This window comes from Tachypleus tridentatus, chromosome 1, assembly GCF_004210375.1.
Source record: "Tachypleus tridentatus isolate NWPU-2018 chromosome 1, ASM421037v1, whole genome shotgun sequence".
Taxonomy (NCBI): Eukaryota; Metazoa; Arthropoda; class Merostomata; order Xiphosura; family Limulidae; genus Tachypleus; species Tachypleus tridentatus.
In genome coordinates this window covers 136,334,077-136,347,439 of record NC_134825.1, presented here as the reverse complement: position 1 = coordinate 136,347,439, position 13,363 = coordinate 136,334,077, and the positions used below count along the sequence as shown (strand labels likewise).

Here is a 13,363-nt window from a genome sequence, read left to right as displayed (position 1 = left end):
TACAATAGAGTTGTGATTACTCAGCCAATTATAAGTAATTATTTAGATGTTTGTAACCAAGGAAAAAAGTGTATTTTGAAGTACATTCTCATAATTGTTATTTTAAAATTGGCTTGAAGAATTATATAGAGAACTAGTCAAATCATTCTCTTAGCTATTTAGTAGCATTGTTGCTGCTTTGTCTTTACTAATAGCATTATTTCTCACCAAAGAATACATTAGTCAGATAGACAGTTGCATTTTATTTTTTATTTTTTTTAATTATATGCTACTTGTGTTTTAAGATGCATATTTGAAAGATGTAATAATTTTTTAAAATATAAGTCAGTGCCTGCTCAGTTTGCTGGGAATAGTGTAACATATGAGCACCATTATATTCTGTGCAGGGCTAAAGTTTCTTTGCCCACTATATGGTAATATTGGCTAGGGATGCCTTCTAACTTCTGTTTCAATAAATAACAGTGCTAAATGAAAAGATAATAAATGGCTAGTATGATCATGCTGCATCAGAAGGAGTTAACAGTAATTAGCAGAATGACTTTCTAACTGTGTATTGTCTTTGCATTTTCATTTGCTAACTTAGGGTCTCCTCCACCTCTCAAGTTGAAGTAGATTTGTGGCAAGGTAAAAAACAAGCTAATATTGGTAACTGTTATTTAGAGGTATTGCAGACACTGTTGGAAAGTCTGAATTGCCATATCCAAAGATGTAATTTGTAGAATGGTGATGTATTTCAGTAAGGATTTCAATGTGGCTGCAATACTTTACCAACAAAGGTTATACACACAAACACACACGCAGAGAGAGAAAGAGAGAGAGACTATGTCGTCTTTATTTCTCATGTGAAAGTATGTGGCCCATTACATCATTATCTGAAGTCACCCAGTGTAACAGACCAGCAACGTTAAAAATCCAGGGTCGTATTCCCTGTAGTGAATACAACACATAACTAAATGTGACTGCTCTAAGCAAATTATATCTGATGGAAGTTGGAAACCTTTTCTTCATCTTCTGGTTTAATGGAATGCTACTGTTACTTTCATTACTGTCTTTACTAGTTCAAAACTGACTTTTGGCTGTAGCAGCAGCATCTTTGCTTGACAGATGGACTTGCTTCAACAATGGCTATTAAAGTCTCTTGTAATCACATATGCTGCAAGTTGAAAATCTATGAACTTTGCACAAACAGTTAATCAATGGGATAATTGGGATTGATAATGACATACCAAAGAGTAACAAACTTACAGCCATAGTAAACGAGGTTTCTATATATCTACCGAAGATCTTTTGAGCTCTATTCTGAAAAACAAATGTAATAATGGGCAAAGAAGAAGAAAACTCGCATAGTCAAATCATTGGTTAAACAACAAGAAGTATTGTCATTACATATGGGATTCTGTTGATGATGTGGCCAATCAGAACTGTCAATTTTTATTCAATTTTTAAATTATAACATGTAATTGTTATGTCTTATCATACATTACATCCTATATAATTTTCAACTTAGTCATGTTGACGTTAAGCATAATACATTGTTTTGGAAGGTAGTTTTATTTTCATTAATTTCCTGATGCTGTCTGTGACAAACTAGGTAATTCATCTTAGCAAAAAAATAATTAATACATGTAATATTATTTTTATAAAAATTAAGTTCTTTTCCAATATTTTCTACTGAATAAATCATTCTTTTTCAGGCTGTTCAAGATGGTGAATTGAAGATAATTCCCGAGTTGCATGTGAAAACATGGTACCATTGGTTAGAGAATATCAGGTTTGTTTGTTTTCTTATGGTCTTTTGTAAAGTATTACCATTATAATAACAGTCCAGAAGGGCTATGTTAAATTGTTTGATTTGTTTTTGAAACTGGACTCATTTAGCATATGAAGATAAAAAGTCAGTATCTTGGCTGTTGTGATACTCATTGACATGCTATTTGCATGAAACAGTGGCTCATTTTGCTGTAAGTTTGTTTTTTAAAATTCCAGCCATATATATAATATTTAGATTTGATGGTAAGGTGGTAGAGACTGTATTTCTGTGCTTCATTCTTGCATTGCTGGCACACAAAAATTAGTCATTCATTGGAATTCCCCACTATTACTTGGTTATTAAGGAGACACATTGATACAGCATCAGGAAATTTATGTCCAGTTGAAACTGTTGGCTACAACTCTAATCACCAGCATGTTTTAATTTTGAAAATACTCAAAGCACAATTCTTCAGCTCATTTGGCTTATAAAGTCAAAACCAGAAAGATAGTCCAAAAACAAGACACTGGAATTCAACATTAGATTTTCTGCCTTCACCATCACAGTTAGTAATTTGGAAGGCTATATAGTTGACTCAATATGAATGTCTTTACAAATCACTTTTTATGAATACTTTAATCAATAAGGATTTATTAAGAAGAACATATGAACATAACTTTAAAATATATAAAAACAAAATGCTAATCAAGCAATACTTAACCCTATCCACCAAGGTATTTTTACTGTTCATGATACAGACTTTTAGTATCTTGCATTCAACATTTTATTAAACCACTTTTTGTTTATGATATACCAATTAGAATAGCACAACATCTATATTTTAATAGTATATAAGTTTTAAGTTCTCAATTCTACAAGTCAATATTAAAAACATCCTAAATTTCCCCGACTGTGACACATTTGCTCTTAGCATGTCATTATCCCTGCTTTATCCACCATCTCTTGAAAAAGTGTGTAATTAAACATAAATTACCGTATAAAATCATTATTGCTTAGATATACCACATTTGTTATAGTCTAGCTTTGTTTGGCTACAGAGCTTTTAAATAGAACATCAAACCTCCTGCTACACACACCTGTCCTGTTCTCTTTTATAATTTGTTAGTACTTCTCTCTTATGTTTAATTATATATTATTTATAACTAATAGAAACTCAAGGTTTTCATCTATCAAACAACATGTATGATATTATGTTCTGAATGTTTAAATGTCAGTTTCATTCAAGTACAAACATCATTCCAATGATAAACTTAACTTTGCTTTGGTGAATTTGTAAAGGCACCGAGTTAGAAAGACAGAAAATTTGTTTGAGGTAAGGGAATGCGTTTACTTTTTCTATATTATTTGTCTATATTGTTTACATTATTTAATTAAGTAATTATTAATTTGCAATACTATGAGCAGTATAAAAATTAGGGTTAACTCTCTTTGATAACTTAGTAAGAAACAGGAAGATTGGGAACATTTTTTTTCTTGTTTTTCATGTTTATTCTTTAAATATGATTATAAAAGTAGCTAAAATGTAAAAATAGGGTATTTTTAGGTTAGTTAAGATTAGGTTAAGTAAAATAATAATAATAGCATAAGAAAAATATTTTATGAGGCACACACAGAAGCTGCTTATACTAGTTGTATTAGCTTGTGAGTAATGTAATTTGATAGTGTAATTACTTTTAAAATACGTATATTAGACTAGTATGTAAATAATATTAATGACAAAGTTGTTTCAAAAATTAGTGTTAACATAAAAATCTCACATTAATGTTCACATAGTAGTGAAAACAAAATACCTCTAGTTTATGCTACATTAAATATCTTTCTGTTGAGCAATAAACTATATTGTTATATTTTGAAGATTAAATTATCTTATAATTTTTATATTATTAATGGAAGATAAGTTTGTTATAAATGTAAATCACACAAAACACAAACCAATATAACTGGCAGGTCATGTAATGACCTGTTTGTGTCCACTTCTCTCTCTCTCTCCTTTTTTTTTCATTTTCTTTTGAACATAAAGTGTTGTATAAAGTATTTTATACAAGCATTAGTTTATATATAGAAAAAATACTGGTGTTTTTTGAGTATCTGAATCATACTTGCAAGGTTTCAGTGTTTATTTGAATCACCTCTGAAAGTTAAAACTGCTGATTGATTATCATAGGGGATCATCAAGTCTTTTAAGAATAGTCCTAAACTCTTTTAGTTTCTTAGCAGTCCAGTTTTTAATGTTATCCATCCACGTAACTCTTCTGCTTTCTACTTTGTCTGTTTTTGCCATTCATCATATTTTAATTCATGCTTAGTACTTTGCATGTGTGTCTTCTTTTCTAGTGTGTGCATTTGCCTTTTTTTCCATTAACCCAGGTATGAAATGTAACAGATTATTACCATATATTTCATCTGCTTATTGTAGTTTTTACTGTTTCACCAGCTTATTTCAGGTGCCTATCACTACCAGCATTATCATACATATATCAACTGCTGTCACACTTTTTTGGTCACTTTCTTTACAGCTTTACATTCATTACTTATGGTTTTATTACCTTAATTTTCAACATTTTACTAATAGTTTTCTACTTCTATTTTGTGAAAAATAAAGGAAAAAACCAATTTATGTTTTAACAGTAATTTTGTATTTTTTTAAGGGATTGGTGTATATCTAGACAGTTATGGTGGGGACATCGGATCCCTGCCTACTTGGTAGAAATATCAGGACAAGATAAACTTCCAGGAGCAGTAAGTTTGAAATAACTTTAAACTCATTCTCTCACTTAGCTTTGGTTTGTTTTTATCATCAAAGACTTGTGTCCTAATGCACATGTTTCAAAACTAACATTTCTAAAAGGTTTTTATACACAAGTTTTTAAGATGTGTTTTATGTTTCCTTGTATTTGTACAATAACAAAATGTTCATTCAGGTTTTTCTCTTCCTCTGTGGGTAAAGCCAAAAACCTGAAGATTAATAGCCACCAGAAACTTAGGGGTTTTACAAATTATTGAGAAATGTTCAATTCTTGATGCAGCCTGATTTAGTGTGAATCTATGACATGAATATTGAACATGTTTTATAAATTAAAACTATTGATGATAATCCTCACATAAAATTATATAGATCTCCATCTGTTTGTGAGTAAAAGTCATTAAAACATATAAATATTCTCTCAGCTTTTTCCTTACAAGCATCTTTTTTCATTCATGACGTTTTACTAAATATTATTCAAATTTAAGCTATTACGTTGTATGAATACACTTTGCATTAAAGCATATCTAATAATCCAAATTTTAATATACAGGTTTTTAATTGTATAATGTAGTATTAAAAAAAAATTTTCAATATTCCCTAGTGTGAGAATTCTGACATTTGCCCTCTAAGTCTTTCCTCTTCTATAATTTATTTACCACTACTCCCAGAATTATGGAATTTTGTATAAATTACTCATTATAATATAGTTTTTACTAAAGCAAAGCAAATTTTTTATAGCCTTCAACTCTCTTAGGTTAGAGAGAGATAAACTATAAAATTAGACTCCTTTTGCCATAATACTCACCTGTCACTTCCTGTCTTTCACAAATTGCATGTAGTTATCTGTTTAATACTATATTAATTATAAACAGTTGAAATCCATTAATCTATGAAATGCCATATTATATTGCATTATTTTCTGTAGAGAGAATTGTCTATTTTGCTTCCAGTTCAAACTTTATTCACCTGGGAAACATTACAATGAGCTCAGTTGAATTTCTAACAATTCTTATCAAATATTTAGAAATTTTTAAGAATTCTTATCAAATGTTTAGAAAGCCAGGATGATTGTAATAGTTACAGGACATTGTCTGTTTTCTTGTGATGTTATTCTGTATTCTTAGGTATTACTTAATTTTATGCAACATTTATTGTAATAGTACCTTTAGTCTAAAAGAAAAGGGGTTAAGTTTCATTGACAGTTGACATAATAAAAACAATTAAGTATTTCATGTGTATTCTTTATTTTCTTGAAATAGCAGGGGGCCAAAGGATGTCTGTAAGATTAACCTGTTTTAATTGTTCTCACCACTGTTTTGTTGTAGTGTCTGTCAATCAGTCAGGAGACAGTAAAGGACACTTAACATTGTAGTTTGTATGTGAGCATGCCAGAAATCACGAGAAGAATTATGCATTCTGTAAGCTACAGCACAGTGTGACATATGAACTTCAAAGGCAATAAGTAAAAGTACTTGTTTCACTTAATTTGGATTTGTATACTCTTCAAGTAGAAAACATTCAAGAACCCTGCAGAACTTAGGAACTTGTAGGTTGGATTAGATAAATAAAAGTAATAATATTCTTTGAGGTATGTTTGTGAGTAGTGATTGTGTTATGCAACTCAGTAATGTAACATGAGCTGTGCATTCACCAATTATTTACAACTTGTTATGGGATTGGTGACACTGTTCAAGAAGTAATAAAATTTAAGTAGAAACAGATCTATGTTATGAATTTAAATTATTTTGGATAAATAATTGTAGTTTTATATTACAATTGAAGTCACTTTAGAAAGAAAGAAAAAGGTAATTTAGACTTATTTTGTGTTTTTTTATGGTTTTTAGAAGTTCAGTCAAATTTACCAACCTTGTACAGATCTAAGCTACAAAATATAACAGATAAAATGTAAAGTTTTACTGAAGTAAAAATTTGAAATTTATTTAGATTGTATAGATTATTTAAATGAATTTGACAAATTTCAGATAAATAAATGTAATTTTAAACAAGAAAACCACTTTACTCTCACACCAGTCAGCACATTGATTCTATATATTCATAAATAAATTTTTAGTGAAAATACTTCATTAAACATTCTGTACAGAAACTATAAAAGTCAATTTGGGGTCATGAGCTTGGCCAATTTAACTGCTAAGCCCATAGAAAGAACATTAAGAGGTTTCGAAGATTATCAAATGAAATTTGAAAGCTTCAGAGTAAGAAGAGTAATTACAATCTTAATATGAAAATTTATTTGTACTTAAAGTATTCAACATTCTTCCTTCATATATTTACAGACAGATTTTTAGTAAAAAAAAAAATGCATAATTAAAAATTTGGTGTTCTGTGTTCTAAAGACGTAATGTTTTTAGTCAAATCTTACTGAACTTCTTGAAGCTACATTAATAAAGTATTTTCAGAGTATAATGTTTGCTTGTAGTTAAGTACAAATCTACACAATGGGTTATCTGTGCTGGTATAGCATATATACCTTCATGGTTACATGTTGGTTACACTTATGTGTAATGTACATAAACCCATTGTCAAAGAGTTAACTTGAACATGTTAAAAGCTAGTTAAGATTTATGGAAGTTGTAGTACTGGAACAGTTAACACCTAAATGTATTCACTCTTATTAAATATAATTATTTTACAATTATTTTATTTAGAAAAGTGAAACAGATTTATTGTAACAATTATAGCTTTGATACTACTAACGTTTATTACAGTAGGTATATCTTCACAAAATTTGGCAAAATGTTGGTAAACATTACATGTCTTTCACATACAAAAAAATCAGGTGTGTAAGTGTAGTATTTTAAATAAAGAAAAGTGTTTGTAAATAAATCAAATCTTTCTTTTACTAGTCTGAGTAGAAAGTGATTTTCATCAGAAGATTAAAAAGTCTTCATCTTCAAAATTTCAAATTTCATTTACATAATCTCTAAAATTGAAGAAGTCAGTAAATCAAGGTATAAGTTGATCAACCTAGACTGACCCTACTGAAACATTAAGAATATAGGACAAGATGTGTAATGGAAATACACAACTAATATGATGTGTTGAAAAATGAAGAAGTTGTACAAAATGTCGATAATGAAATAATTCAACAGAAATGGATATCACTGAAAGTTATGGAGGAGTCTGCAAAGAAAGTTCTTTCAAAGAAGAAAAATGTGAAGAGAAAATCATGGATGACAGATGAAATACTGCACATGATGGTAGTCTGAAAAAGATGCAAAGAAACAATGATACAAAAAAATAAAGAAATCAGAAACAAGTGTTAAGAGGCTAAGAAAGCCTAGTGAAATAAGAAATGTGAAAAGATAGAAGTTCTGAACAGGGAGTATAAAATAAAAGCATTACATGAAAAGGTGAGATTACCACCAAAAGAGGATCTGAAACTGGAAACAACTACGTATATAATAGAAATGAAAAGATACTGTTTGATTCAAAAGAAATTACTAACAGTTAGGTTGGGCATATGAATGAACTCTATTACAATGAGAGAAAATCCACCTAATATTGAAAGCCAAAAAGGAAGATGCATTAAGAAGCTAGAAGTAGAAAAGGTTATTGAAGATATTAAAAGTGGCAAAGCAAATGGAAATGGTAACATTACTATAAAAATATTGAAAGCATTAGATGATGCAGAATTGAAGAAAATTAATAGTTGTGTAACTTTGTTTATGGTTCTGGATACATTACATCTGGTATATAAATTATTTAATATTTGTCAGAATACCAAAGAAAGTGAGAGTTGTGAATTGTTCAGATTACATGACATGGTATGATGAGTCACATATTGAAGGTCACATTGAAGTTCCTACTTCAGAGAAATTGATAAACAGTTGAAGAAATAAAGTGCAAAGTGGTTTTATGAGAGAAAAAGGAACATAAGAATCTTCAGTTTAAGAACAATAGCAGGATTATAGTTGGGTGGTGAGAAAGACGTACGTGTACCTCATTGATTATGAAAAAGCTTTCAATAGGGTCAGTCATGAAGAGTTGATAAAATGCTAGGATAACCTAGATATAGACAGCAAAGATCTGAATTTCATACAAAATCTGTATAAGAACCAAAAAGCATTCATAAAGACCAAAGAGGAATTACCACTAGAAATACAAATTAAAAGAAGGATACACTTTGAATGTGTCCTCTCCCCACATCTGTTTAATATATAGATAGAAAACATCTTTTGCAGTCCTGAGAGAGTAACAAAGCTATTAAGATTGGTGGCATGGCATGGTAATGACACTGTACTACTGACAGAAACAAAACAAGACGTACAAAATATTTTGAATGACGTAAATAAACGTAGGAAGGAGTTATGGAAGGAAAATGAATATAAACATAAGTCAGAAATTCAGATAAAAGTAGAAGAAAAAAGACATACAACAAGTGGAGAAATTTACATACTTGGGCCAAACAATAACAGGTGATAGAAAATGTGAAGCTGAAACAGTGGAGAAAATTGAAGTGGCACAGGGTGTCTTCACTGGTATGAAAACATATTTCCTATCAAAGAACACATTGGAAAAAGGAAGAGAATTGTAATGTGCTATATATGATTAATTCTGTTATACAGGTGTTAAATGTAGGCCTTGACACAAACATTGATTGAAAAACTGGAAGAATTTGAGATGTAGGTGTACAGAAAGACAATGAAAATAGGGGAAGTTCAAGATTTTTTTAAAAATATTCCTTATTAAATTAAGAACTTAAAACTTGTATACTATTATAATATTGATTAACTATGGTTTTAATATATACTAATTGGTTTAACATAAACTAAAAGTTTAGTTAAATTTTGAATATAAATCAATAAAAACCATGTTATATATGTGCAGTAAAGGATACTTGTGCAGAAAGGATACAAAATTTTGACATTTTGTATTCAGTTTTTATGCAATAATTGTTTGCAGTCAAGAAACTATATCTATTTAGGTCCATGATTCTTTATATAATTTTAACTAAGATGTTTAAGTAAGAGAAGTATATTTTTACATACTTTAAGTTCTGTGTTTTCACTTTTATCCTTTAGGAGATGGACAATCAGTATTGGGTTAGTGGTCGTACTGAAGAAGAAGCACTTCAAAAAGCTGCTGAAAGATTCAGTGTTGATCCTCATAAGATATCACTGAAACAGGGTATGCTTAAATTAAAATGAAATTTTGAGAACTTATTGTATAAAGTATGCTTTACAATTCATTCTTATTTATGCCATTTTTAGTATAAAAACGTACTTTTTGTAATTGCATCTTTATACTTTCCAATTATGTAAATATATTTTTATCTATTTGGGTAAACAACTCAGTTATAATGTATTTAAAAATGTTTTTGTGTTTTTACTTGTTTTTTCCCTCTAGCTGCTGTATGTTTGAATACCTTTGACACCATTTCTCTCTCACCCCTTTTGAAGCTTTTGTTTCAATATAATAAATCAAAGTTATTTGCTGACCAACTCATTATTTTTGTAAAAAATATAAAGTAAATTTCTGAATATATTTGGTGTTCTCACAAATTATCTATAATACATTGTATTTTTATTTATTTTCTTAAACACATTAGATGAGGATGTGCTTGATACCTGGTTTTCTTCTGGTTTGTTTCCTTTTGCAATTTTTGGGTGGCCTGAGAGTGTAAGTAGCATTGATTATACAGTGTTTAATGTTAATGATAACTTATCAAGTACTTATTTTTCTTTACAAATTCTAAAAATTTTAGACAATGTTTGGAAGGTTTTCTTGTGTTTGAAAGTTACTACCATGCAATTAGAATTTTATACAAATTTGGAACAAGTAAAAATAATGGCATGATATTTGCAGTTAAAAAGTTTTTTTTACCACTGCATGATCAATTTCAGTTATGTTAGACAAAAACATTTTAAAAACATATAGGCTGTTTTCCACAACAGATATCTTTAAGCTGTAGTTTAAAAGATAGCACCTAGTTCAATTTTGAACATCAGATCAGCTATGATGGTGGTATCAAATTATAGCCAGCACTATGTGATTGCAAATTTTATAGATGCTACAAATAGAGTAGCCATCCTGGAAGCTAACTGTGTGACTATAGTTTAGAAAATTAATTTTTCTAACCTTTAACAAGAAAGTTAAGGTTATATTTTGCTATTATTTTGAACATTTTATTTCCTCTTTACAAATTCAAGAAACTTGTTGCTATCTTCAGTTGAACCTTTTATGTATATGTTTTTAGACTTTAGACCTTCAGACATTTTATCCTGGCACATTGCTAGAGACTGGTTATGACATCTTGTTCTTTTGGGTAGCAAGAATGGTGATGTTAGGCACAAAGCTAATGGGCAGGTTGCCATTTAAAGAGGTGAGTTCCATTACGTTGTACATATCTAATAGTTTTTTTTTAATTCTCTTGGAGCTAATCACATAAGATTGTTTGAATGAAAAGTTAGCATTTGGTGAAAGGTGCTAAAATATATAGATCAGATTCTTGATCTTTAAATCTCTGCCATATGAAACATTTTAGTGAAATTATTTGTTATTGAAATATTTATTATTAAAGTTTAAGGTGTACAAAATAGCATATCAAATTCAAGTATCAAATCTTTTGCAGTGATAGTTGTAGAAATAAGAATTTGCAACTGATTTCAAGTCTACAAAAACTGATATTTATTTAAATGGTGCAATAATTTACAAAATTATTTTGGTCGAAGTAGAGAAAACCTGAGAAACACTAGAATGCATTGAAATTTATGATATTTTTGATGAGTACAGCATATTAGGTGCAGTAATGTAATCTGTAGTTTTTCATCATATGTTGTGAAACTTGTTTTAGGTTTTAGGACACAAATGTTTATTTCACAGTCTGCACATGGTTGTATAGAAAGGAAGCATAGATGGGTCATGTCAAGCAAAATGTTTTATATCTACACAGTTGCAGAGCCCTTGGAAGTTTTTCCCATTTAAAACTAGTTATAAAGATTTTGAGAATGAGGACTAACAAGAATAAAAGTTTATAAAAGAATCATATGAGAACAAGTAGTTTAATAAAATATATGATAGTAGACTACATATAACTAAGTTAATAATTTGAGGGTTCAGATGGCTGTTGCTAAAATTCAAGAATGTGCCACTGATCAAAATTTAGTACATCAATTTTTAATGTATTAAATGTTCATGTTTGTAAGTGAATCTAGAAGTATATTTGTTTGTTTACTCAGAGTTAAAGTACTCAAATACAATTATATTGGGTGTAGTTTCTGGTTGTTTTTTGAAAAGTTTACTTTAGTAATCTTTATATTTTGTTTGTTGTTGATAACATTTAAAGTCATTCACTGACACTTTAATGATATCTAGTCATTGTCATAAATTTGTGTTAATAGTATAATATTTCTCCAGTATTATTAATCTTGAAAGGTTTTTCACTTAAAAACATTTTTACAATTAGTCATTTATTATTATTATTATAACACTGTAAAGTTTGGGCAGTATGTCTTTCAGCATGTGTGAGAAATACTTACTGCTTGTAATTTTTGCCCATATCTTGCTTGTTTGTACTTTGTATGAAACCCTGTGAAAAGGCTCTACAATTTAGTTGCAGTCACAGGTGTGTTGAGAACATTGTTTTATTTATATGTTTGTTGACAGCTAAAAATATTACTCATCAGAAATTACCCTCAAAATATATTTTTTTATAAATATACATTACATAAAATTGTAGAGAAGTATCATTTTTCTCTCTGTTCATTTAAAAAGTTTAAATGCAACACCACACTTTCAGTTTATGAAATTTTTAATTTCCTTGTCCAGATACACTTTACTTACGTCTCAATTGATTATATCCAATAGCATTTGTTAACACTCCTACGAAAAGTGGGGCCTAATAGGCCCCAGAGCAACTTGAAAGGTTATTAATATTAGGCTAATAATTTTGTATTTAAATGAAATTGCCATTTAAATCCATTAATGAATGGATTAACGAGATTCCCACTGTCCCTATCTACTATCTAGCGAAACCAGAGCCAGGGGAACGGGCTTGGAGAAATCAGGACTAGAAAAGTCTTTTCGTAGGAGTTAACACTCCAGCTTCAAAAATTTGACGTACAGAACTCAAAAGCTTACAGACATAGTAATACAAATACCAAATGAATTTTTTTTTTCTTGTTTCTTCAGCTTAGTAGTAAAATACAGTACCACTGTTTGATGATGCTTGTAGAATTAAAAATTGTGTAGAATACCATGAAACTTTCAGAATATAAATTACCTCATCTTAAAAATGTTTAGGTTACCAAGTTTTGGTCTAAGAAGGAAATATGCAATTGAGATGTATAACAACTTATGATTTTCTTTTGCTAATTATAAGGTATATGAAAAACATAAAGTAGAGATTAACCTCATTAGTTTAGCAAAATTATTACACATATCTAATGGTTTATTAGGTATTAAATCCACTTATTGCAAAACTTTACATATTAAAATAATATTTTCACCAAATTTTAAAAGTGACTTCATTTCATACTTCTGGTTCCTTATTCCTGTGGGAGAAGTGGTTTTGTTCTTGGTTACTTGTTTGTATATAAAAATTACAGGTGGTTGAATCATTACATTATAATCATTTTAAGTATTCAAGTCAGCAAGCCACATGACATACAACCATTGTAAAGTTCCAATGGAATGGCATATATGAGAACACAATTTAGCATATAATAGTGTAATGACCCAAAAATTGATTGCTTTTGGAAAGGGTTCTTATAAATTATTCATATACTGAGATCATAAAAATGGTTAAATCAGGCATTTAAAATTTTCAAAATAGAAAAAAATATTTTCTGTACCTTAACAATAATAATTGCATTGGAAAGCAAAGG

The 13,363-nt window shown here is 29.3% G+C and overlaps 1 protein-coding gene across 1 annotated transcript in view; it reads left to right on the top strand.

Moving 5' to 3' along the window:
• Nucleotides 1-13,363, top strand: part of ValRS (Valyl-tRNA synthetase) — a 113,417-nt gene that overhangs the window by 54,999 nt on the left and 45,055 nt on the right. The window contains exons 13-17 of the mRNA XM_076453772.1: nucleotides 1,695-1,771; nucleotides 4,420-4,510; nucleotides 9,560-9,665; nucleotides 10,087-10,157; nucleotides 10,735-10,860. Coding sequence (XP_076309887.1) covers nucleotides 1,695-1,771; nucleotides 4,420-4,510; nucleotides 9,560-9,665; nucleotides 10,087-10,157; nucleotides 10,735-10,860 — 471 coding nt within the window. The remainder of the gene's footprint in view (nucleotides 1-1,694; nucleotides 1,772-4,419; nucleotides 4,511-9,559; nucleotides 9,666-10,086; nucleotides 10,158-10,734; nucleotides 10,861-13,363) is intronic.